This window comes from Ctenopharyngodon idella, chromosome 5, assembly GCF_019924925.1.
Source record: "Ctenopharyngodon idella isolate HZGC_01 chromosome 5, HZGC01, whole genome shotgun sequence".
Lineage (NCBI taxonomy): Eukaryota > Metazoa > Chordata > Actinopteri > Cypriniformes > Xenocyprididae > Ctenopharyngodon > Ctenopharyngodon idella.
Window position 1 is genome coordinate 21659937 of NC_067224.1, and position 26914 is coordinate 21686850.

Here is a 26914-nt window from a genome sequence, read left to right on the forward strand (position 1 = left end):
GCGTCTTCAGTGGCTCAGATGTCAGGAGTAAATGAAGACTGTTAGGACTCTTATATCAAATAACAAAACACCTCAATCGCTTATGAGACATTCTTGACGCTACAGCTGCTCCCGCAACGAGATAATGGCAGACTGTGTACAACTCGCTCAGGGCGGGGTCTATGCTAATATGGCAGTGTCCGTCAATAGTCGCCGTGGGCGGGGCCTGTACAAAGTGACATCACATTTTGTACAGAAAATGAAAACGGCTTGTTCTATGAGACCGCTGATGTTTTATGGGAATTAAAAAAAAAAAAAGGAGCTGGTGGATTTTTATCATTATAGAGTGATTGTGTACACACACTGCCGACACACATTTATGTTCAAACACCATGTAAAAGTGAATTTTGCATAATAGGTCCCCTTTAATTTATCTATCTTAAATACACAGTTAATTAATATAAATTTATATAAGTTCTGTATGAATATAAACTTGATTAACTTTTAATTGTGCTATTATTTTACTTTATTTTTACTGCTAATGATTACTATTTTTGTTTATTCACATATATATATATATATATTTTTTTTTACAGTTTTATTATGTTACAGTTTTTTACAATCGCTAGGACACACTTCTCAATACTTAGGTCACTTTTTCAAAACTCTTCACACAGTTCTCCTAACCAACTTTCATCTTGGCACAGAGGTTAACTTCACATTCAAAATGCACCAAATCTAACAAAACACTTCATACATGTCTCAAATCAACTCATTCTTCCAGAACACTAGCAAAGGTTTTCACTGAGCAAACACACTTTGTCACTCATAAAACATCGACCTAAAAACACTAACATCAGTTAGCATTATACAATGTTTAAAATTTCTTTACAAAACAAGAATGACACTCTCTACTGCTTATAATTCACTGCAGTTTATGTTACATGGTCCATGTTTACATTACAGAACAAAATTATTCCTAAGTTTCCCCTTTTGAATTGATAGTAATGAAATTGAAAGACTAATGCTTGTGTAGGTGTTCAGTTTCATCTAATTGTTTTGATAGTATTTGATTTTTTAGATTCAGAATATATTTCATAACTATATTACTGTAGAAATGTAGCAAATTTCTGTCTTATTCAGTTTTGTATTATGTTATTGTTTTGAACTTAAGTTTAAGTTTTGAAAACAGTATGTAAGCATGTGCAAATTGGCCTGTACGTACAAAGAGTTTTGGCAGTTGTTGTGTCTGAGTGAGAAAAGAATTCATGAAATTTGAGAGATGTAGTCATTGACTACATCTCTCAATAGACATAGACATAGACTTCTGTTGTGCTCACTGTGTGAAGAGTTTTGCAAAAGTGACCTAAGTATTGAGAAATGTCTCCTAGCGTCTGTAAAAAACTGTAATACAGCAGACTAAAAGTGCATATTTAAAGAGAGCTAGCAGATGAAAAGTTATTTGAGGGAATAATGTGTATTATGTGTGAACAATGAAGGTAGAAACAAAAGATAACATAAGGTAAAGTGAGAAATGTGGATGAATGAGTGAAACAGGCACATCACACACACCAGACTCAGACACGGCTCTACCTGCAACCCATCTGCCACAATAAGAATGATGAACACACTTTAACCCACACTTACCATCCCCTCCCTCAAAATGTCTTCCATAATACAGACATGCATTATCACATCTGTCACTCTCAATCTATCTCTGTCCTCAAATCTCTGTGTATATTTTACCTTTCTCTAATCTGTTTTCCGGCTTACCTTGTATTCAATCCCGGCCTCAATGCAGGGATTTGGCTCACATTGAGGACAGCACTGTCCTGGCTGGACCACCAGGTTCTCATTCTGCATATTAAACAAGTACATCAACATGCTGTTTTTAATAGCTAGAACAACTCTTTCAGTACATGATAACATTTGAACAGGGTTAATTAAACTAGTTTTAGAGATAAAGTAGAAGATAACAGTAGTTTACACATCTAGACATGCAGCGCTGTGTTTTGTCTTGATTATTCACAGATCGAAACACAAAGCACAACTGACAGTTCAGGGTTGTTACTGACCGCTTTGCATGTAACAGGCTGACACTCTGCAACCAGGCATTCAGTGTGGCCATTTCTGCATCTACACTTTGTACAGGGGCTAGAAGCCCATTCCATCCCATCTCTGTACTCACGGCCTTCCCAGGAGCATGAAGCTATGGAGTAGGAGAGAGATTTTAATAACTGCAAAATTATACTAGAATCTCTGAAGGAAAAAACACAACATTGGTCTAAGACAGCAGAATAAACCCCCTTAGGACCCATATACAGTAGCTAAGAAAAGAAAGCCTTTTAAAAGCAATCAGCAAAACATTCAACAAAGAAAACAGGATCTGAGGCAAACAGATGATTGCTAATAACTTCACAAGTCACGACTCACATGTAAAAACTGAAGTATGCAATTTCTGTGCCACTAGTGACACCAAACAGAAATAAAAAAATAATGGCTGTTTTCAAACATGTTTTAAACAATAAAACAAGTCAGTCATTGGTTGAGTCAATGCTGTTATATCCACTCAAATAGATCACAAATGCATTTAAGACCACTACACACTAGGGCTGGGTAAAAAATATAGATTTCTTAATTTTAATCGATTCTCATTTTTACGAACCGATATCGATTCTTAAATCCCAAGAATCGATTAGTCTAGTCTGTTTTCAGTAGATGAATGAACAGAACAGGTAGTGCTCTTCCCATCCAATAAATGGCAATAAGCTTTGTGCTTTGTTACTTTTGATATGAAACAAAGTCTCAGATTTCAAATTCTGTCCATTTTATTACGAAATTCAAAAAATAACCGTTTTGGCGCTGTTTAATGTGGCGTGACAGATGGCTGTAGCCTCAGATCAAGAGAGGCGGCAACACGAAGCGCGCGTGAACTGATCATTTCCTCCGCTTTAATACCAGTTACAGCGCGAAATAAACATGAATGAACACCCAAAGGTATGTTGAAAGATACAGTACAACTTACGGAAATCCGTATCCTGTCTCATGGAATAGCTCAATCAGTGATTCAAACGCGAAAGACGTCAATAAAACAGCTTGTAAACAATGTCACGTAACATCACATTTACCTCAGAAAAACCATATTCAGTGACCATAACTCGTTAGTCAGCTATAAAACTGAACTCTAGAGAATAGCATTTTGCTAAATATATGCATCATATTACACATTCGTTATAATTTCTAATGTTCTTCAATATTTAATGCATGTTTGAATAAATCCGTCAAGTTTTTATAACAGCCACCATTTAAATAATGTATTTCAAAAAACGAATTGGAGTAGAAATATAATTACATAATTGTAAAGTTAGTATTTTAACTTTATTATTATAAAAACTTTTACTGATTTAAGGATAACTTCCACTAATTTAAGTGTTTGTATACAAATCAGTTAATTTTAACCTTCAATATTATAGTAATGTAGAACTGATTCCCCTGTATAGTTTACAGCATTAGTTGAGAGATTTTTTTCCTTGAGAAAATTTGGCATGTAGCTACTGTTCCTCCTTATATATATCCAGAATAATCGATATTGAACCTAATCAAATTTAATCGAAATCGAATTGAATTTTGGAATTTGTGTCAATACCCAGCCCTACTACACACATCATCTTTAAAGTTGCAATGTAACAGAAGTAACACCAGATCAGTTTGTATCGTATTGTGACATACATTTGAGTGATACAGATTATCAAAAAAGAAAAAATGTAAGACAGAGACTTGATTCTTACTGACTTTTACATACATTTATCAATGAGCAGATATAAATAAATAAATAAACAATTAAATAAATATAGATATAAATAAGCCTATCTTGTGTATTTGGCCTAGAGACACTAAAATAAAATTAAAATTAACTATAAAAATTAAATAAAAGAAAACAAAAAAGAAAATATTCAGTTTTATTTAATAAATAGTAAAATGGTAATGGTAAAGATATGTGATGTCATGAGTTCTACAGGAAAGTAATTTCTTAAATACAATAGCACCATTTTTTTTTTCATAATGTGAATGAACTGACTGACTGAAACTAGAAACATTGGGAGAGAAAAGCAGTCACTTTCTCAAGCAACATAGCATCCCATTAAAAAAAAAGTGGCAGCTTACTGTACCTCCATTATGAGCACATACAGGACAGCAGTCTCCATCTGGGATGAAAGGACTCTGGTCTTTCCCACAACTAAGAGGAGGGCAATCACGTGGCCCACAGGTCACCTTCCCATGAGAACATGTGCACACCGAACACTTGGAATTACTCCATTGACTGTCATGCTGAGAGAGTGGGTAAGAGAGAGAGCGGTGGATCAGGACATGGTTGAAGAGACATGTTGATATAAATTCATAAAAACATAAAATAGACAAACTGTTAACTGTAAATTTGTGCAAATATGCCAAATATCACTTATTGTTTTGAGCCCCACTGCCAACACAGCTTGTTCCCCAAAGTAGATGCTACTTGACTTGGAAGTTACACTGCTTGAATCTTAAACAGAGCACCAAGTGGCTCTTTAGCTGGGGTGACTGGGACAAAAAAAAGAAGCTTGCTCTGTCAGGGAAGAGTGGAACGCAAACAAGAACGCTTTTGTGCACAAAACGAAGCAATCAAGGAGCCGGGTGCTCCACGAGATTGGCTAAGGGACAGGATGAGGCTTACAGCATCTTTCATTGGAGTTGTGTCATAAGAAGTGTCACTTACCCCATAAACCATTTCTTCATGGTGACAGATGCCGGGCAACTGTGCAAAACATTCTGGACAGCACTTGTTGGGTGGGATTCTCAAGCGTTCACCCTTGGAAAACATCCAGAGAAACATTTCAAGAGATGCATTAGCATCCCAGAGATAGCTTTCAAGAATGAAAATACACTTCAGAGAAACTTTTATCAGGAGCAATGAGACATAATAAGGTATCAAAATTATTGGCCTTTGCAAACAGTGTTATTTTAGGTTTTGTTATATTGTAAGTTGTGAATAATTCAATGAGTAACTCATAAACTAGCATACTGATTTAACTAGCAGCAACATCACTTAGTTCATTCAATTCGAGGACCAGTACTAACAGTTGTGAAAATCCTTTGAGTACCAGGTTACATTGAATTCTCTTATAAATAGTTCTTGGTAGAACCCTCATCGTTCGAACCATTTATAACAGGGTTGTTAGTATTGGCTGCTTTTAACTGCACCAAAAGCATTAATGTTTAATTGGCCACTTTCATTCCTAGCTAACAATGCATTCATCTACCCAGGTACTATTATTGCCATTTTTTAATGGCCTATGAGAAATTACTTTATTCTTACCCTCTGAAAGTCGCATTGGGGATTTCGGCAGCGAGTGGGTTTGCAGATGACAATATCATTATAGCAGATGCAGTCTTGACAGGTGTCAGGTTTCCATGATGTATTGTTCTATAACAGGAAAAAAGGTGCAAAGACATAAATCCATGCACACCAAATGTCGTCAACTCTCAGTTTATGGAGCTTGCATTGGGAATGACACAACACTAAAAAGTAAAGCCTTGACAGTGTTACAGCTGGAGATGAAAACATAAAAAAGTCAAAGAGATCAGAGTTCAAGCTCTAATAATGATACCAAGAACACTCTCCCTACCCACTAAACATTCCCAATCAATTCCCATCAATTTTCAAAACAGCTTCAGAATATTTTTGTTAGATTTGTTAGAAAGTCCTAACTGAAACCATTCAAACAAGGCCATTAGAAATAGTAAAGCTATCTTGCATTTAACCCCAGACATCCCCATTCCCTACAATAAAAGTTAAAGCATCAACAGACAAGACTAAAAGATGTTGCTTTGGTATTTTAAGATGTATTAACAGTCTTGCCTGAGGGACTTACTGTTTTAAAAGGGTATCAGATGAACAGATAGGTAAAACAGAGGAGCCTCCTTTATGTCAATGTAGCCTTTTCCCTGAGCTAATCCAAGAGAACCATGCTGGAGTTCGGACTGGTCCTCAAACATGTTTTCTTTTTTCTTTTTTTTCAAAAAACTTCAAGAAAGGTGAGGGTGAATGAAACATTAAAGTAGTCTTATATTCAAGATGCTAACTTGACACCAAAAGCAACAATAATAACCATTTATAAAATAAAGTAAGACCACTGGTGACAGTTAGGAAATATCTGCATGCATTTATAAGTGGTTTCATTAGATGTAACCTAACTGGAGTGCACATCAGTTTTTCCTACATACAACAAACACAGTGTGAGCAATGATCAGTTTACTCACACAAATTACTTATGAACAAGTTATTTTTAATAAATCAGTCAAAAGATTTCCCACCACAACTACACATTCACTCATAAGTTGTTTGAATCAGATTCATTCAGTTAATCAATCGTTCAGAGGAGTTTACAATGGAATCCCTTTCTGAATCATGAGTCAATTTTCAGTTGTGCTCAATTCAAACTGAACCGAGAATCTTTTCTGTAATGTAGTTTATTTACTCACTGGTTGTTCAAATGACAAAGTGTAAATAAAGTTACATGTTCACAGTTTTGTTGGATAACTTAAGGTAATGGTATTCTATAATAAATTAATCATGATATCTAAAAAAAACTAAGGGTTTAAATACACAGGGAGAATAATCAAAAGGAAGTATGAACAGGTGAAAGAACTAATTAAAGGGGTCATATAACGCTATTTTTACAAGATGTAAAATAAGTCTCTGATGTCCCCAGAGTGTGTAAGTGAAGTTTTAGCTCAAAATACCCCACAGATCATTTTTTATAGCATGCAAAATTTGTCACTTTTTGAGGGTGAGCAAAAACGCTCCGTTTTTGTGTGTCTCTTTAAATGCAAATGAGCTGCTGCTCCCAAGAAGAGGGCGGAGTTTCAAGAGCTTGTGTTAGCAGCGCCGATTACCTCACGCAGACTCACTGAAAATGTCAGAAACTGTCCAGCCTTTTATATTTAAACTGAAGTTGGACAATGATGGAGAGACTCAGGACGTTTCTGAATGGTTAGTTGATAAATTTATGTAGCTGATGTGGAGTTAACTATCTTAAAGTCAATGATTAGCATATTCTGTCATGATAATCTATAAATCACTTGTGTGGGAACTGCTGTAAGATCCTACAGAGCCAGAGAATATGCTGCATGAAGATAAAACAGATATATTTTAGTTTAATTACAGTTATAACTTATGTTGTCATCTTGCTTTTATGACATGCTATTGCATTTGTGTTACGTACTGTATTGCAATAACATGGCCTCACCCCCTTTGTTGTGTGTTCTCAGGGGCGGGGATTATGTAAATTTTAGGGTTAGTGATGTCACTAACCCGGGAAGAAGCTTGTTGTAGTCCCTACCAGCCATTTTGTTGTAGTCCTTAAACAGAGAATTCTTTAAAAGAAAATATCTCCCTTTGCTTTAAACCTTGAGCATCGTCCTAACTTTGCAGATGTTGTTTGTGCTCTAACAGCAACATTACACACTAACTAAAGTTAAAAAAACTGAAATCATAATCAACCACCCCTTTAACAACCAGGGAAACTAAGGCTGCATTTACCCTGGCAAAAAAAAAAATTAATACATTTTTTACTCAAATCTGACACAGATCGGAATTCTGATCGAAAAATCCGCACAAGATCCAATTTTTCCGCATCTGTTCTGAGCCACTTTAAAATGTGGTTTTAAATCAGATACACATCCGATATCCGGACATCTGACCTATGTCTAAACACATATATCCGATTCCCCTTTGGAACTTTTTTTTTTACTGATGTGGAAACTTTATAGTTAAGAAATAGCACACACACAGAAACATTCAGGAGCATAAAAACTGTTTCAATCTCTGTCCTGTGAATTTTTAAAATAAAACAGCTTCACTACTGAAAGCTACATTATAGGCTATTTCTCAGCAATTTCACAAGCAATTCACATTCACAATCTCTTTCTCTCTCTCTCTCTCTCTCTCTCTCTCTCTCTCTCATTAATTCATTCAAATAAATGAAATCTTACCGCGCTACTAAAATAAACTACCATTACCATAACAATAAATTACCATTATTTTTTAATCTATATCAGCTCAGTCAGATTTTGTGCTGCAAACATCCATGACAGCTTTTAACTTAACCATGCTGGCAAATAATCATGGCCACTTGACGTGAATTATAAAATAATTTTAGTACAGCCATTCAAAACCCGAGGGTCAACAATGTCACATGATATAGCGATCACCATCAGAATCACTTTGGTTGGGGATAATGTAAACACAAACATTGGATACCAGTCATGTCTAAAGTGAATGTAAACAGGCGGGGGGAAAAAATCTGATATAATCAAAAGATCAGATCTGTGCATAAAGACTTGCAGTGTAACACAGCCTAACAATGACCAGGAACTCAGGCAAAACGGAAAATAGCAATGACTGAAAATGAAACCAAAACAGAACATACACGTGACAGTATATACACAAAACTTTGATTTGCTCTTACTGATCATAAATTCTGTACAGTTGCATTATAAATCACACACAGTGACAGCTATCCTGAGGAGCCATCTTGTCAAACTGACATTTTGAGCAAGTGTTGATGGGTTGCACATTTCAGCACAGCACCTAGCCTCTGAAGTGACACTCCGCACAGATGTCTTAATGGGGAATGGCCCCAGCATGGCTTTGAATGGCCAGCTCGGAGAGATCTGAGGACAGTCAATATCTCAGCAAACTGTCCATGGTATCCAGAGGCCCAGAGTGGTGATGGAATCTCAGTTGTTAGCGTTCTAAAAACACATCTCATGTGATGTGTGGCATGCAGCACATTCAGCTAAAACCGTGAAAATGTAACATTGCACCAATATGGACCAATTTAGCCATGTCATGGGGAAAATAAACATTGAATATACTTTAAATTGTTAAAGGGATAGTTCATCCAAAAATGAAAATATATATTGTTCCATGCACACAACATTCTTTGTTCTGTGAAACACAAAAGTTACTTTTTGAAGAATATTATGGTAACTCCTTTCTATGGAAGAAAAGTAAATGAGGACTGAGGCTGTCAAGCTTCAATTTAAAGACAGAATTTTTAATTTTTGGTTTAACTTTAACCAAGAGCCTTAATATCGAGTGTATTTGATAGAAATTGTGTTAACAAAGTGTGTTTTTGATCAGCTATAAAAGAACCGCTTAAGAATTATGATTATCATTGCTAATTTAATTATAATTTGATAAAACTCTCTGTGGGACATTACTCATAAAACTCCAGCTATTTCCTGACATCTTATCAAACCGATCAAAACAAAATAAACTTTAATTAGTCTGAGCTAGTCTGAATCAACAGTCTGCACCTGAGGTGGAACTAAGAATCAAAACTTCTGCTTCTTGTTCACTGAGATTATGTTCCTATTGCATAATGGGTTACATGAGTAAGCAAGGCCCTGAAGTTTTGAAAATATTTATTTCGGTAATGACAGAGAGATTGTTGTTTCTCCAGCAGATTTTAAGAGCATTTTAAGCAAGCAACACAATTGAGATAATGACTTTTTTGTCAACTGAACAATTTAGGCCACAGAAATGTGTGCTCCAAGCACAACAGTAATACAAATGAAATGACAACAGCCTATGACTGTCTAATGAAATTAAATATTGAAGCTAGTTGTGAGGGAAAAGCTCTGACATTTCAGTTTTGTTTTTAATTTGCAATAATAACTGGAAACTATATACGTTGCAGCAATGTAACGCCATGAGAGCTATAAATTCCTAAACACGCTTTTTTTCTGGAATGTAATAATAATAATACATTTTATTTGTAGTGCGCCTCAAACTCAAAGCACTAATGTGATGACATACGTTAGTTTTTTTTTTTTTTTTTTTTTTTTTACAATTTTCAACTCATTATAACAAAATTTTCCAAGACTGACACTTAAAAATGCCTGAATTTAATTGCATTATATTACAAAACATCAAACCATTTAAAAAAAACATTTCAGGATTGACTTTTCTGAGCTATATTTGCAATGAAAAGGTTTTTGCTGGTCGATGTATAGTAAGTCCTAGCAGAGCAAGTTCAGTGCAGTAGTTCAGTCAGTGCAGTTACAATGAACATTTTCCAAGTTTTACATTCAGATAATACTTTGTCTTAAATTTAAAACCTTATAAACACTAAAGTTGAGGTTTTTCTAAAGGTGGTTTTGCAGGCACGTACACATCAGAGAATGGGTATCCCTGTCAAAAAGCTATTTGGTTGATGTATTGGGTTGTCTAAAACACAACGTAAGCTTGAATAAACCCCGGCTCCGCTTCGAACAACGTACGAGAAGAATCGACAAATAAGGACACTTGTTGGTGAAGCTAAAGATAGGTCTGGATCTGGTCCAACAGACATGTTTAAGCTAAGCTAAGCATACTGTGGTTAAGGTGTACCTGCACAATCTCCAGGGCACACAAGAGTTTGTGTGACAGAACATATTTGATAAATCAGCTGAGGAAGTAATGAGACATATTTGGTGGACCACTCAGGTGCAATTCAGATACACACCATTAGCCACAGACAAATGGTCTCTTGTGCGCACTAGATGATTCGAGACTGTCTATAGCGAAGAAAACAATTTATCTTCTGTTTCTGTGTCATTCTAAAGTATCATGTGACTTTCTACTCAAAGAAAGTAATAACAGCAGTGGCTATTTAAATGGAGTTTAAAAATTATCTGGGTGAAAACATCACATTAAAAGCTTAAAACCCTCAAGGTCATGTGTAAATGTTCCTATTTCAGTTCTATATGCTAGTAGCCAAGCAAGCAGAAGGTAATTGAGTCCAAATTGAGCTGGCCTTGATTTAGGCAGTGAGAGATCAGCCAGAACCGAACCATTGCAAAGACTAATTCAATTAGAGAATGTGCTAAATCGTGTCCCCAGCCAATTGAGTCCACTAAAGCAGTGGCTGACGGCCATAGTTACAACCAGTGAAACTTAACCTACAGTATGAGAGATCTTAAGATAAGTAAGCACATCCTACATCAATTACATGGAGGATATTAGTCATGAAGGATGACAAAGCAGCTAGAGAAACTGTAAAATGTTGTAATTGTTCCAAAATAAGCATTCCTGTACATTATTTTTTATGCCTTGCAAACTTAAACGTTTGGTTTTCTGTGATGTATTCCACATTGTTGCTGCACATTCTTCTGATTTGTCACCACCAAGATAATCTAGCTGGATAACAAACTGTAGATGAGGTTTTGTCGAATTACTCTCTTGAAAACATCAGCAAAAAATGTGTTGCAATGTTTTGCATTGTTTTCATTGCAGATGTATGCTACCATTCAAAGCTGCCAAAGTGCCGTTTATTTAATAAGAAATACAGTAAAAACAGTAATATTGTGAAATATTATTACAATTTAAAATAATTAGCATTACTCCAGTCTTCTTCAGTGTCACATAATCCTTCAGAAATCATTCTAATATGCTGATTTGGTGCATAAGAAACATTTCTTATCAGTTTTGAAAACTGCTGCTTAATATTTTTGTGAAAACTGTGATACCGTTTTGAAGAACAGAAAGTTCAAAAGAACAGATTTTATTTGCAATAGAAACCTTTAACATTATAAATGTCTTCACCTTTGATCAATTTAATGTGGCTTTTCAGAAAAAGAAACCTAACCACAAACTTTTGAATGATAGTTTATAACGTCCAGCTTGCTGCCTATTTTATTGTTGTGAAATAAATAAATAAATAAATTCCTCTCATGAAATATGGTGCTCATAAAACAAAAAATCAAGGATCACCATGATCAAAAATCCCAGCAAGTTGTTCACAAGTCCAGTAAAAATAAACATAGATTCATTAGTGTTCTGTTACAAAACCTCGTCTCTGACATTCCTGGGCAGAGTGGGCATATGTGAAAAAGAGCCCTGGGTGACCCTCTCTTTACTAACAACATGATGCAAAATGCATGAAGGACATCTGGCACCATGTTTCAGGAAAGGATGGCATGCTAAAGACACAGCGCTATGTCTGCTGTTCCTTTGCATAAATCTGGGCTTGAATACATTCAAATGTATTCTGTTTCTGCACTTCAGTTGCCTTCTACACAACTTCTTTCTTATGCCAGCCAAGCATTATTATATGCAAATTTCTTGCAAGGTAAGCGGTGAGACTAAAAGGTTGCCAAAAAAAGGATGTCTGTATCTATTTGTCACTGCACAAATATGCTCAAATGGTCACATCTTGTTTAGGGAAATTAAAACAGGATGAAACATCTTAAAAACATTGAGGGAAGATGTTATACAACTATATAGCATGTTCTAATTATGCTTGCTTTTTAAATTAAAACTAATTTTAAATGCCCCAGAGTGAATTTTTTTCTCACATTGTTATTTTTAATAAGTCTGTACTGTTCGTCCATTCAAAAGCAAATGTGATAATTACTGCAATGAAAAGAGGTGTATCTCATATGGAAAGCTGAACATGAATCTTCCCTCATCTCCACTACCCGATGTGAATAAAATTTTCCATGTGCAGTTTAAAATCTTCTGGTCTCCCTTGTAAACACAGAAATTATGACTATAAAACGAAGGCTGTCAAGACATGTACGTAGTTTAGCTCCAACATAAAAAGAAACCAATAAATGATAGCTTCGCCTTTATGTTGTGCTGCTCCATTCCCGCTCACATCTATAACTGCATTCGGAAATTTCCGATAGTAAATGACTTGGAAAACTTTTGAGCACAATAATCATCACTGATAACAGCCCTGATATGTAGATGCAGGAAAATAACAAGCATTACTGTCATTAAATGACAACATTTCATCATTAGTGTCATTCTTTTCAGAAAAAAATGGATACATTTGGCTGTAAGATTCTTGGAACTAAGAGAAAATTTCAAAAGCCATTCAGAATTTAACTCAACACTTTTAAAAGACTGTATTTAAATTTACAGAGCCAGATGTCTCATGGACATTTTAGTTGATTGCATTCAAATAATACGATACATTATTGCAGAAAGCAGATTTCAGTTTTACTAGAGGGAAGCTGACTAATGGAGCCATTGAAATATTTGGTGTGTATTAGGATTCAAGTGGAGACACTAAGGCCCGGGTTTCACAGAAAAGGCTTGGATTAAGCCACGATTAGGCCTTAGTTCAATTAGGGCATTTAAGTAGCTTTTTATAAATGTGCCTTTGAAAAATGTATTACTGGTGTGCATCTTGAGGAAAAAGAATTGCACTGACATAATAAGATATGTTTGAGTTAAAGCAGTTCAAACATGCACAAGGGGTTTGGTATATGTTAGAAGATAAAAAGACAATGATGTAATGAAAGTGCAGAGGAAATTAAGGAAAAGGAACACGATTAAACATTTTGAGATAAACTCCTCTAGATGTGGTCAAACACCATGACCAGTGCAGACAGATTTTTCAATAATTCACCGTTTCTGTCTCACAGCTCATTATTTTTAATGAAAAAAAGATGAAAAAGATGAGCTTAAACTTAAGGTGAAAACATTAAAACATGGGTAGGTGATTTGGTTCAAAAACATTTTTTCTTATGGTGGTTGCAAGTCTCTTCACATCCTGATAGCAAGCACTAAGTTAAGTGGTCTAAATGTATTTATATGTATATATATGTCATCTGTGGAAGGCGTAGGACCATAAAATGTTCGTCCGAGGGCAAAGATACAATGTCCTACCTGCCTGTCAATGTATGTATTTCCATACCCGTCATTACCTACCCTACCTTTAACTATATCTATGTCACTAATGAAGTGCAATATGGCTTTATTCTGTCAGAAATGCTTTACATTAACAGATGATTTCTACATGATTTTCACATTATTTGTACAACCTTAATACAAACTACAAAAAGTCTGTGCCACTTCAGTCATCCAGGGTACAACAATGACATTTCTCAAAAATCAAAGTTCACTTCACCTTAATGAGCACTTCTGCCCTACACACCTATTGAATTATTAATGCTAAAAACCTTGAAAGACGACCGGGAAAACAACACCACTGCACTCTAGCCAGGTAAATCTGTTCACCTGCACTCTGCCTGTGTAAACAAAATGCTCTCTGGAAAGCTCAGGTACTAAAAGAGGGATGGTAAATTATTTACAAAACTGGCTTTGTGGAAAACCTGTTCTTAGGGTGGGATCAGTCCAACAATGTGGGAGATATGCCATGAAAAAGGAACCGCTTTGCTGTTTCTGACACTGAAGAATGCAGGCAGTGTGTTAATGGTTAACATTTATGTGCTGGATGGTTGATCAAACAGATTTATACCAACAGGGGAGTCCATTTACTCTTATCTTGGTCAATTATTTTGCTTGCAAATATAAATTTAGTTACAAATATAATTTTTGCCTACATACACAATTCAAAAGTTTGTGGTATGTAAAATTTTTTAAATGTTTTTCAAACATTTTAAATAACTGTTTTCTATTTTACTATATATTTTAAAATGTAATTTATTCCTGTAAAGGCAAAGCTGAATTTTCAGCATCATTACTCCAGTCTTCAGTGTCACATGATCCTTCAGAAATCATTTTAATATGCTGATTTGCTGCTCAAGAAGCATTTCTTATTATTATTATCATTGTTGAAAACAGTTGTGCTGCTCAATATTTTTGTAGAAGCCATGATACATTTTTTTTTTTCAGGATTCTTTGATCAATTTATATGATATAGAAATCTTTTGTAACATTATAAATGTTGTCAGTCACTTACTGTCCCCAAACGTTTGAATTGTTTTGGATGAATAAACTAAAACTAATTGCATTAAAAAACAAAAAGGACATGTTGGAGACTCATCCATGCTGTTTAAAAAGCATTCCAAATGTTGGATTTGCAGAGGTGTGCAATTGCAATAGAAATGCCAATGGCAGATTCAATTAAAGAAAAAAAAAAGTCTATTTTTAAAAGTAAATGCCTGACAAAGCTCTTAAAATGTATATATATATATATATATATATATATATATATATATATAAAAAGTTTTGCAAGCTATGACAGTGCGCAGCATATTCTGTATTAGTTAGGGGTGTTTATGTATTATATATTAAAATAAAAATTCTAAAATGAAAATAAAACCCTTAGTAAACACTCTGTTGGGGACCTCCGCTGCCCCAGACTATTGACTAAAATGCAGCCTTAGACTATGGTCTGTGTAAACAGTGCTCTGTCGAGGAACATTGTGCGTGGGTATCGATTTACTTCTCATCTGGTATACTGCCATTTTTGTGAATCAAAAGATTTCATATTTGTACTTAATCAATATTTTCTGGAACAAGTTGTTGTCCTTCAATGTTTTATAGAGCTGCAGCCACATATAAAAAAAAGTCTGTTATATGTTTTTGCTGTTTGTATATCAATGCCACTATAATAACATTTAAGACTTTCACCTTTGCCAAACTAGACTCAAGTTGAAAATAATAATGTTGATACTGCAACCTGTACGCATTATCATTGGAACAGTATACCTGAGGGGCAGACTGGGCCATGGGTGGAAATGAGGATGTATGGATTACAAATTGCTCAAAGCTTTGACAGCTTTAGAGGCCAGCAGGAGCCCATCAGAGCAAGCAGGTCATAAGCAGGCTGACTGTGAGGAAAAAACTGCAGTCAATCACAAAAAACTTTTTGAGCGACACTCAAGAGGTCTGCGGCTGAGCCAAACCCCACTGAGGGCTGGAGAGCTGGAGACAGATGGATGTCAAATTTGGAGGACAACTGCTCCCTTCAGATTCAATAGAAGGACTGGAAGGGGAGCTAGACATTTTACAAAAAAGGCCTGTACTAAGAGGATTATAAGCATATGTTTGGGATTAAAAAGGGTACTCCAGGTCATTGGTACAATTCACTTTTTCACTGCTGAAATACAGGTTGTTCCAGAGAAAACTAACAAGAATAGATTGTTAATCAGTATTGCTCCTAGAAGCTAAGCCCTCATGCATAAAAGTTTGCATACTACAGCAGAATCTGTGTAACAAAAAGATGTTACAGGCTGTCAGTCTGCAACACATTTATGGAGTTTGTTCAAAAACAAAACAAAAGCAAAACAAAAAACAAAACAAAACAAAACAAAACAAAACAAAACAAAATCAAAAACAGTAAAATAAAATAAAAAGTGAAACGAAGCAAAACAACAACAAAACAAAAACGAAACGAGAAATGAAAAACTAAACGAAAAACAAAATGAGAAATGAAACGAAAAAAGAAACTAAATTAAATTTTAAAAAAATCCTCACCAGTCCCTTTTTGGGTGATCCTATTCAGTTCTGCATCCAGTATTACAGTATTACAAGGCAAAACTTTGTAGGACCGCACAGTATTGTAACGATCAATGAGTCCAAACATTGTCATTGAGCTTCATTATGCCATTGGCCTGGTTCTATCACCATATGTGGCAAGCAATTTCTTCTCTCTCGCTCTTTCTGAATGTGAGGAGCTGGAATTTGAGAGTTCAATGAATAAAAGATGATACGCACAGCTTGAGTTTGAAGTCAGTTACCAACACTATCTTCTGATAAATTGTAAGAATCATAGCCCAGCATGCCTTAGAGCCATGTTGGTCAAATCTGTTTGCACATTGCATATTAACTGTACACAGATGAAATTAAAGAGATATCTATTGACAAAAGTAAACATTCAGTTAATTCTTTAGTGCTTTAGTTGCAACAAGAGTCCAGTGAATTTTGCTGACCACATTTATAATTGTGATTGCTTTTTGATCATGACCTGCACATTACAGAGGCATTCGATTATTTCATTTCTATCCACGGCAAGCTAAAATACTGACAACAGTGAATGTGTGCATGGTCAAATGTTTGTGAAGATACGCACATTTTCAAGAAAATGTGTTATTTATACTTCAAAATATGTGCAAAAGAAATAGAATACATTTTTTTTGAAGGCCGCTTTGTACATATAAAACATTTATACAAAAGGCCCCTGAACTTGTGCCTCAGAAGTTCCATGTACACTTGGAATTACTGCTATTTGCCCTGAAAAGCGTGCGTATAACAAATTTCATAAATAACTGAGTAGGTATTCAGAGAGCTGGTGATTTTTCTGCTATAGTATTCCACAGTAATCAGTTTTTTTCCTCTCACTATACTTCTTCCTGGAGGTTTAAAATGATTGTGGAACCTTTTCTTTTAACTTTCCGTGGCATTTGTGGATGCTGAACATAGACCAACCTGATTGTACAAGGATGGCAGTCTTAATGGGGCAAATGCATTTGCAGTGACAGGAGTATGTGTGCATGTAACGCAACAGCTGTGCACTCAGGTCCTGAAGAATTCAGGTACACAACTACAATTAAAGATTTCCGTAGGCTGTTCTTGAGTGAGCCCTCGTAAATCTGTCCCAATGTTCATAGGCAGATGGATTAAGGAATGTAAAATGAAGAAAACGGAACAGGGTTGCCATTAACCCTTAAAGGATTAGTTAACTTCAAATAAGCTGATGCGTTGCAGGCGTAGGACGTAGCGTAAGCTTTTTGAACTGCAAGAGTTTTACACTTTCTTCGTACGTTGAATACGGAAGATATTTTACTTCATAACTTGTTAAATATGGATTTTTTTTTTTTTTTTTTTAACACAAACGCATCACTTCACTTCAGAAGGCTTTTATTAACCCCCCAGAGCCATGTGGAGAATATTTATGATGGATGTGGATGGAAGCACTTTCTTCAGCTCATACTCGTGACCCCTGCTCACTGCCATTATGAAACTCAGATGCGTCAGGATATTTATAAAAATATCTACAACTGTGTTCATCAGAAAGAAGAAAATCAGATACACCTAGGATGGCTTGAGGGTGAGTAAAGCTTGGGGTAATTTTCATTTGAAAGTGAACTAATCCTTTAACGACTAATTCCATATTTTATTTTCAATACCATTACAAGAACATCAATTCACCAGTTTCAATGTGTGCCATCTTTAAAACTGCTTTCTGCAAAAAAATATTATAGAACATAATTAAAAGCGAGTGAACAAAATTAGTATATATGATAAATCAGTTGTACATTCTCAAGCATTAAAAATTAACATTAACTATTAATTCTCGGGAATAATAATAATAATAATATGCAATTTAATTTAACCTGAGAATGGAAAATAGCAGGTAAGTAAAGCAAGTTTTCCCACACTCTAAATCTTAGATGGGTAATGATGGCCCAAGTACGTGCTTGACTGGCACTGAATGGCACACTTATTTCCTTCCCATTACAGTGCATTATCCTGCAGGAACAGAGCCTCATGGACAGAGAAGTGTTTGGTTTCAATCAATATGTCAGTCTGGAAATGTAAGAATGAACTGACTAAGGTATCTCCTGAATGGTTTATAGCTTGCTGCCCAGTTGCTCTCAAAGTTTACAAGTCTGAGGGGTAGGTTTAACAATTTGAGACGATGTTTTCTAAGATGGCTTTGAGTCTCCACAGTCTGAGCCGAACGCAGCTATTTCAATCAGTCCTCTCCCCTCCCAGTCTTTAAAAGGTCAGGCCAAAATCAATACCGCCTAACACCCTATCCAAGCTAGCAAAAAGAAAAAAGAAAAGAAAAAAGATGTAGCTCTCATATATTAATGTATTAGCAATTTCCATTCGGTAATATTGACAATAAAGCACAAGCTGAGCACATGCATTTTGCAGGAATGATGCTTTACCTACACCGTCCAGATTGCTAAAGCAGGTGTTCTGTTATATTTAATTCAGTCCCATCCGAATTTAGTAAACCCTATGATACTCCTATTACTATCCGGAGATTATTTTAGCATACTGGCTTTGAATGCATCAGAAAAACAGCTGACCCTGGCGCCATGGCAGGAAATATGCTTCTATTTTAACTGTGTTGAAACTGTATATTGGGTGAAAATAATACAGCATTAATATGAATGCTTTCTAAATCCCCATTCCTACGCTACATACATAAGTAATAGAGTACTTTTAGTTAGACTATGTTTTATTGTTATATGTGCATACTGTATATACTGCATTCCAGAAACACTCGTGCCCTTTGAATAACAGCAGCACATGTACAGCATTCCACACATTGATTGCCGGGTGCCAGCAGACTAATGACTGTAGTGAGGTCGCCATGGATTGGCCTATATTTGAAAGGCAAATATGATACTGCCGGCCAGCTATTTGTGACTCCATAAAGAAAACAGCTAACACTTATATGCCTCAGATGCCTTGTGCTGCATTCAGGGTCCAGTGCAACAGTAATACTGCATGCTTCCTTCAAACAGCATTTCTAAATAAGAGATTGCGTACATGGAAGTGCTATAAAAAGAGCATGTACCAAAATATCAGCATACATTAGGACTTATCAAATATAAAAATCCTTCTAGGGTGTATGTGGTGTTATAATCAATAACCCAACAAAGAGATTAGTTTAAAAAAAGAAACTCATCTTAAATATGCTAAAAGCATTTTTTTCAGGGCAGAAAACTGTGAGAAAACAAGGAGAAAATAGAGCTGGAGTAGATGTCGTTCTGGTGTAACACTGAAAGACAAGTTCCTGTCTACTTTGCCCTGAGCGAAAACCTCAGAGATAGTCAGGTACTTAAGGGAATAGGAACTAGGAGCATTAGCAATGCTAAAGATGTAAATAATGGGAATGTGTTGGTGGAGCTGAGCCAAAGGCTACAGTGCACTAACATCCAGTCTGAGCAATACTCACTATCATACTTCTAGCATTAATATCAAACAAACTATTTAAGCAATACCATACAAATTCTCTCTTGCAAATGTCAAGCCATGCCCTCACGCAGTGTAGCTCAGTGGGTGAAGGTGAAAATCCATACAGGAGACATTATAGCTTAACTATAAGTAAACGTGCATAACTTGAAGGAACAACAGCCCACACAAACAATACAAACTTGGGTTGTCTTTAAATCATTTCTCATATTTGAGACTATACAAACGACCCCGACCTCTATCTTCTCGAACCCTCTGGGACATGAAATTTCATCTCACTATAAACCTAAAGGGAAAGATCCCCCTCACCCGTATGTTGTTTCAAACCTTTACGACATGTGAAACAGAAGAGACGAAAAGCCATTTAAACAGGATAAGACGTCTGATTAACATGTAAAACAAGTCCACATGTCATACTAACAAGAAACTGAGCTTCCAACCACAGGTCAAAAGTGGTAGCTCCAACCACATAGCTTTGTGATGCTGTTTGCGGATGTTCATTTTCGGGAAACACTGAATCATTAAACTGTTGGTAATGATAGAACTTGCAATTATAGTTTGCTAACACTAAATGTTTTTTTGGGAAGTGCTTTCCAATTTTGTGTATGATTTTATTAAAAGAGACTGAGACAATCCAACCAGATCACACAGCAATCCGTAAGTATTTTACGAGGTGGCTAATTCGTACAAATTCTACGTTTTTTGCTAAAATCATATGTATTTTATGAGTTGCCAAATTCGTATGAATTCGTACAACTGACCTACTCCTAACCCCGCCCCCAAACCTACCCGGGGTTTAGACAAATCGTATGAAATCGTACAAGTGAGGTCGTACGAATTCGGATGAATTAGCCACCTCGTAAAGTACGTACAAATTGGTCGTGAGATAGAATTGGACAATGATAAACTACAACAGTGACACCATCACTAAGACTAATTTGATTTCCAAGGATTTAGCAATAAGTGTGATATTCTCATAAAAATAATTAATAATCAAAAATTAGGAATCCGTTTATTCATTCACTGAAGTGCTGAGGCTGAATATCTTCATACATCAAACCCTGAATTGCATCAAATACTGAAAATTGCAGGTGTAAGAACACACAATAAACACTGATTAACACTCTTTATGAAAATGATCTGCAGGTCACCTTGGTCAAGTCAAGGTTTGACGCCTGGTAAACAAACATTGTGAGGGACGGAAGCTGACAATGAGGTTTTTGGTTTAATATGCCAAACTTTTCAATCTAGTCAGGCCTCAAGGGGAAGCTTTGAAGCTTTGTTCGAGATTAAAACATAAGACAGGCACTCTTGTTCCTAACAGCTCTATCAAGGAGTTGAGGCTGTTTTCAAAGGCACTTGTTCCCAGGACGTGAACTTGTTCCTATGGATAGATGTACTTTCAAAACGCAGCCCATCTGAGCTGACCTCCCCAAGCATGGTTTATCAAAGTGCACCTTAATTACTTTGTGTGTGCAGTAATTCATGCTGCAAGATAGAGAACATCTGACCTTCCCATGGATTCACTTCTTCCGACTGAGTCCCTAGAGCTAAAAGTACACTTTTTACAACTAGGAGGTCCAAACGAATAGAAACAGAAAAAACCCAAGGGTAGAGAACCTCAGGAAGTGAAAAAAGTAACTGACAGGCTCCAGGAAATGTCTTTGCTTCTGTGCTTACTCAGTCTGACAAGCAAACATTCACACAAAGCAGGTCTATCAGCTTCCTGTGAGAGAGACAACACTGAATGTAACACATGCTAGTACGTATCCCCCTGACCTGATGTTCTACAAATAGTTCTGAACAGTTACTATAGCTGCTGTTGGGCACAAAGATAAAGACTGAAAGCAGCTATGAATCTCATCTTTCAATAAAAGAGGGAAAGGTTAACAGTAGATTAGAAGTAGAAACAATTAACAGAAATAAAGGACTATTCATCATGCTTCTATAGTCTCTCACAAGCTGTATTTCCAATCAAGCTGTGAAAAAGCCAACATAGGCTCATTGGAAAAACATGCCTCTATCTACATTTTTGCAAATCTCCTAAAACGTATCTATGCATTCAATTCATTTTAGTTTCCTGGTGAAATGAACACTAGTAGTGGCACAACTTTTGTTCCTTTTCCCACAAATTATGGTTACAGGGACAGATTACCAATTAATAAAGACTTACTTTCATGTGGTTCCTTGCACAAGAGCCTGATTTGTAAACGAATACATTTTTACATTTGCATAACATAATCACCTCCATATGTATGGCTTTTCTGACGTAGTAAACGTTCAAGTACGAGTCCCATAAAAAGTCACAAGAAATCAAACTTGTAGGAGCAAGCTAAAATGGCATGGTTGCTTCAGCAAACATGTTTGCTTTTGTTAACAATGGGTAGTACGTTATTTTCAAATGTGATCCGCAATCCGTACAACGATCAAAGTAACAAACGTTGACAGATTCGCATTCATGTGTTTCGAAATAATAAAACTGAATGCGCTTTTAACGTCACTCACTGGACATTTCACTGTGAAAGTGTCGTGAAATGCTCAAGAAACAATTTAACATAATTTTGCAAAAGTGTCATCACAGGCATGTTTCATAATGAGCTTGGGTTGTAAAAATCACAATATCATCAAAATAATTTGCAAATAAAACAGCGTTTCCATCCTGTGAGGACAAAATAACCATTTCTGGGGAAAATAGCCCAGAATAGAAAATGAAATGGAAAATGCAACCATTGGAGAAGCTACTGTGTTTGTTTTTTCAAATGTATTCTTACCAAATAAAACTTTTATCCACCTCGAGCAAGCAGGCATGTTTTTATGTGCATTTTTCAAAGAGTTCAAGTGAAAAAAAGAAAAAGAAAAAGAAAAACAACTACCAGAGAAATGCAGTGAAGCGTGGCACCAAGTGTCAGCACTAGCGCTGCTGATACCAAGCATGTGTCGCAAGTTGGGCAAGTCCCTGGATACACACAGGATAAGTGGCTGCCCTCCAGAGAACTCCAGGCATCTTACCCAGACAAGGCACACAAAAGAGCACAGCAATCCACTGGCAACACATCAAAGCACAGCACTAGTTAGAAAAAAAAAAAAAACCCTGCTGGCGTTTTTGTATATGATTTGGGGAGTTTTAGGACTGTGACCATAACTGCATTCTACTTGAGAAATGGGTCTCACAACGAAAAGCGTTGTGCCAAAAACTGAAACTTGTGACCCCTTGAGCCAAGTAGATTTTAAATGCAACTTTCAAAAACTCACAGAACTCAATGAAAATACATGGTGATCACTAGCTTGTGAAAAAAAATATGTATTTAAAGATTGAGTCCCATCTAAACCCAAGTAGTTTTCTATCTCACTAAGACAACCAGGAATACCACCTGAGCCCCCTAAAAATATATTATATTTAAAAATAAAATGAAATAAAAAGATGCATGATACTACTGCTCTTTATTACTTTGTGATAAAATTATAGTCTTTATGTGTTTTCACTAATACTTGCATTAAAGGGGTCGTATAATGTCACTTTTACAAGATGTAAAATAAGTCTCTGATGTCCCCAGAGTGTGTATGTGAAGATTTAGCTCAAAATACCCCACAGATCTTTTTTTATAGCATGCAAAATTTGTCACTTTTTGAGGGTGAGAAAAAACACTCCGTTTTTGTGTGTGTCCCTTTAAATGCAAATGAGCTGCTGCTCCCAAGAAGAGGGCGGAGTTTCAAGAGCTTGTGTTAGCAGCGCCGATTACCTCACGCAGACTCACTGAAAATGTCAGAAACTGTTCAGCCTTTTATATTCAAACTGGAGTTGGACAATGATGGAGAGACTCAAGAAGAAGTGACAACATGTAGAATGCAACAGGACGTTTCTGAATGGTTAGTTGATGAATTTATGCAGCTGATGTGGAGTTAAATATCTTAAAGTCAATGATTAGCATATTCTGTCATGATAATCTTTGAATCGCTCATGTGGGAACTGTTGTAAGATCCTACAGAGCCAGAGAATATGCTGCATGAAGATAGAACAGGTATAGTTTAGTTTAATTACGGTTATAACTTATGTTGTCATCTTGCTTTTATGACATGCTATTGCATTTGTGTTACATGCTGTATTGCAATAACATGGCCTCAACCCTTTGTTGTGCATTCCCGGGAACAGGGTTTATGTAAATTTTAGAGTTAGTGATGTCACTAACTCGGGATGAAGCTTGTTGTAGTCCCTACCAGCCGTTTGTTGTAGTCCTTAAAAAACGGTTTCTATAAAAGAAAATATCTCCCTTTGCATTGAACTTTGAGCATCGTGACTTTGCACATGTTGTTTATGCTCTAACAGCAACATTACACACTAACTAAAGTTAAAAAAGTGAAATAATAATCAACCACCCCTTTAAATATTACTGTTGCTATCTAAATATTAAAGTAAAAAAGCCACAAATGGCATTTTGTAGCATGTTTGGAGTTCTACCAGATCCAAATATTGTGAAAGCCTGTGTCACACTGAGGATGTGTCTTTTGTGATGAACAACAGAATATATTGTTTTGAGGAATGAGCAAGAGAAGCATGTGCAATTGCTAAAAATCAATCTTCATAGTAAGACAAACTGCTCGACTCTATATAGGACAAGCATCATGCAATTGAGTGAAATAGCACTTGGAAACACTATTCATCAGGGAGCCATTCAGAGAAAGCATGGTGCCTTCTCACTGCAACTAATGAATTCAAAGCCAAGTCAAAAATATGGACAGAGCCAATGGTAGACCAAAACCTTGAAGTTTTTCCTTACAGTAAGTCCTGGAGATCAAGACTTGGCTTTTATTGACAGACTTTGAGGACACAAGTAATGGGTCTCTGGCATACGTGCCTGGCTATCACATCTGAGAATGCCCTAACTCTTTGAACCTCGGCAAAAGGGAAGAAAGCACAAATACTTGGAAGACAAGCAGGGTGGATCGTGAGGATGGAGGCACAGGTTTTGATCAAGGTCAGCTCCTTTAGAACACAGTGAGGGGTTTCTAACAATGGACGCATTCATGGTGACCAGTCGACTCGCTGTAGCAGGATTTCGCACATAACTCTGCCTTGCCATCTCTTTGTGGGGCGCATAGTAAGTTTACGGTGACAAAAGCCTTTCCCTCTTTCTGCCCCCTGGGACCCCCATCTCTGGCACTCACATCCCTATTTAAATAATCTGAATGGAGGCAACAAAAAGTGCCCTGGTCCACCACATTTGGCTAATTTGGAGGATGTGCTTTTGTTGTTTTGGTTCTTTGAAAGATAAGAACATGGCACTTGTAGCAAGAATGGAATTTGATATGCCATGGCAATTCATAGACGCTGCAGTGTCCTTTTTAAAAAGCCAATGCGAATCACAAGGTCACAGTTTAGGTCATTTTAAATATGCTCCTCTATCAGAATGAATATTTAACTTTAACATTTATTGTGATTCTAATAGGTACAAATAAAGAATCCATATAAATAACAAATATACTGTACCTATGTATGTGTGTGTGATGGGGGGCTAGATGTTTACACATTTTTCATACTGTGATTCACTGTTTTGCTCTCTCTGATCCATGTGGGAGTTTATCACTTTCTTTTTTTGGAGAACAATATACTTCTTGTTCAAGTTACAACACCTCATTGAAATAAAAAAAAACTGGTACAAGACAATGTGTTGACCTAGACCCGACCCTAGAAAAGCTAAGGATGTAAAAAGATACTGTTGTGTTTGAGTCTTACAACCTCTTTCACCTCCTCTGCCCAGAGGCATCAGCCTAGTATTGCACACATTTAAAGTGCCATCTCTTGTTCATCACCAAACAAACAAAACAAACAAAAAAATGGGCTGGTAAAGTAATACACATGTGATATGCTACATTTTCTCCACTTGGGACACTCAACAGGTGTTTTTCAGTGATCCTTGCATACAGGCTGAAGTAGAGGGCTGGTGGAAGCGCTCAAACACTGGTTACCAAACATTTAGTCTTGTCTTTCTTCTGGGGGGTCCAAAAGACAAGGCCTTTGTATATGGCTTAGCTTGAATGCCTCTGGTGCTCATTAATATGGCTTTGTCATGGCATGACTCTAGGGCAGGGAGTGGAATTGTTAAACCTTGACTGAGCTCCTGATTGACCACGACTCCCATCATGTCATGGTGGTATTTCTGATGTCAAAGTGGATATTCAAAAAGAAATAACACATAAAAGATACAATATACCATGAAATACCAATGCTTTGAATGCAAAAAATCCTTAGTTGCCAATACTTGAATCCTAAAATGAAGAGAAAAACTAAATTCACTTTTAGTTTATAGTTATGTATTTTACATTTACATTTATGTATGTATTTTCACAAGTAGGTGGTCACTTTCAAAACTCATTGTACATTTGGTCTTATCACTAAAACTAAAATGATCTTCTTTAAATTTACTAATTTTAGCATTATTTCTCTTCTCAAACAACGAAAGATATATATTTTTTAAAGTTACCACTGAGGTTCTGAATGAAATTTGTTACAGTAGTGTAGACTATTACATGAATTGAAAGTTATTCCTAAATGAAACAATTGAAACATGCTCAAACTGTTTTTGATCATCTGTTTGGAAATGTGTTGTCAATTTACAATCACTTACTTGTCAGAACAGTACCAAAGATATTGAAAGAAAGTAGCTTTTCTAATAAAAAGCAAATTGAAGTGAACTTTTTGCAGGGACAGTCCTCCTGGAACAACTTGTGGTTACATGCCTTGCTCAAAGATGCAATACTGATGTTAGGAGATGTAACTTTCTGACTTTCTGATAAGTCACTCCAGATCCTTATCTACTGTTTCTATCAATGTCACTGCATTAGTGTTAAGAGTACAGAACCACATATCCCTGTGACTCTAAGATCCTACAATATAACAATCCAAACCATAAACAGGGCAGGAAAACAAGTGAATGCTGCATGATTTGTGTATTTAGGTTGAGTACATATTTAGCACTACAGTGGATATCTTATTTGTCTGTTAAAGTATTATGCTCTCTTTAAACAAGTGTCAGTCAATGCAGTAAAACACTTATATTCCAGAGGGAGTGTGCTCAATAAAATGTGCCCCTTGACTGCTTACACCTGTCCACCTCCTGACCCATTCCTGAATGACTGGCAACAGCAACGTGGCCTCTTAAAGGTCAGTCTTCTATTATCTGGGTAAGGTAGTGTTTTGCTTCACAGATCTCAAGATCACATTAT

General features: G+C 36.2%; 1 protein-coding gene across 1 annotated transcript in view; it reads right to left on the reverse strand.

Annotated features, from left to right (window-relative positions):
* The window catches only part of fras1 (Fraser extracellular matrix complex subunit 1), a 116801-nt gene that overhangs the window by 77383 nt on the left and 12504 nt on the right, over positions 1-26914 (reverse strand). Inside the window, exons 3-7 of the mRNA XM_051892685.1 lie at positions 5333-5440; positions 4733-4825; positions 4149-4308; positions 2055-2188; positions 1753-1836 (exon numbers count right to left, since the gene is read on the reverse strand). Of these exons, the coding sequence (XP_051748645.1) occupies positions 1753-1836; positions 2055-2188; positions 4149-4308; positions 4733-4825; positions 5333-5440 (579 nt within the window). The remainder of the gene's footprint in view (positions 1-1752; positions 1837-2054; positions 2189-4148; positions 4309-4732; positions 4826-5332; positions 5441-26914) is intronic.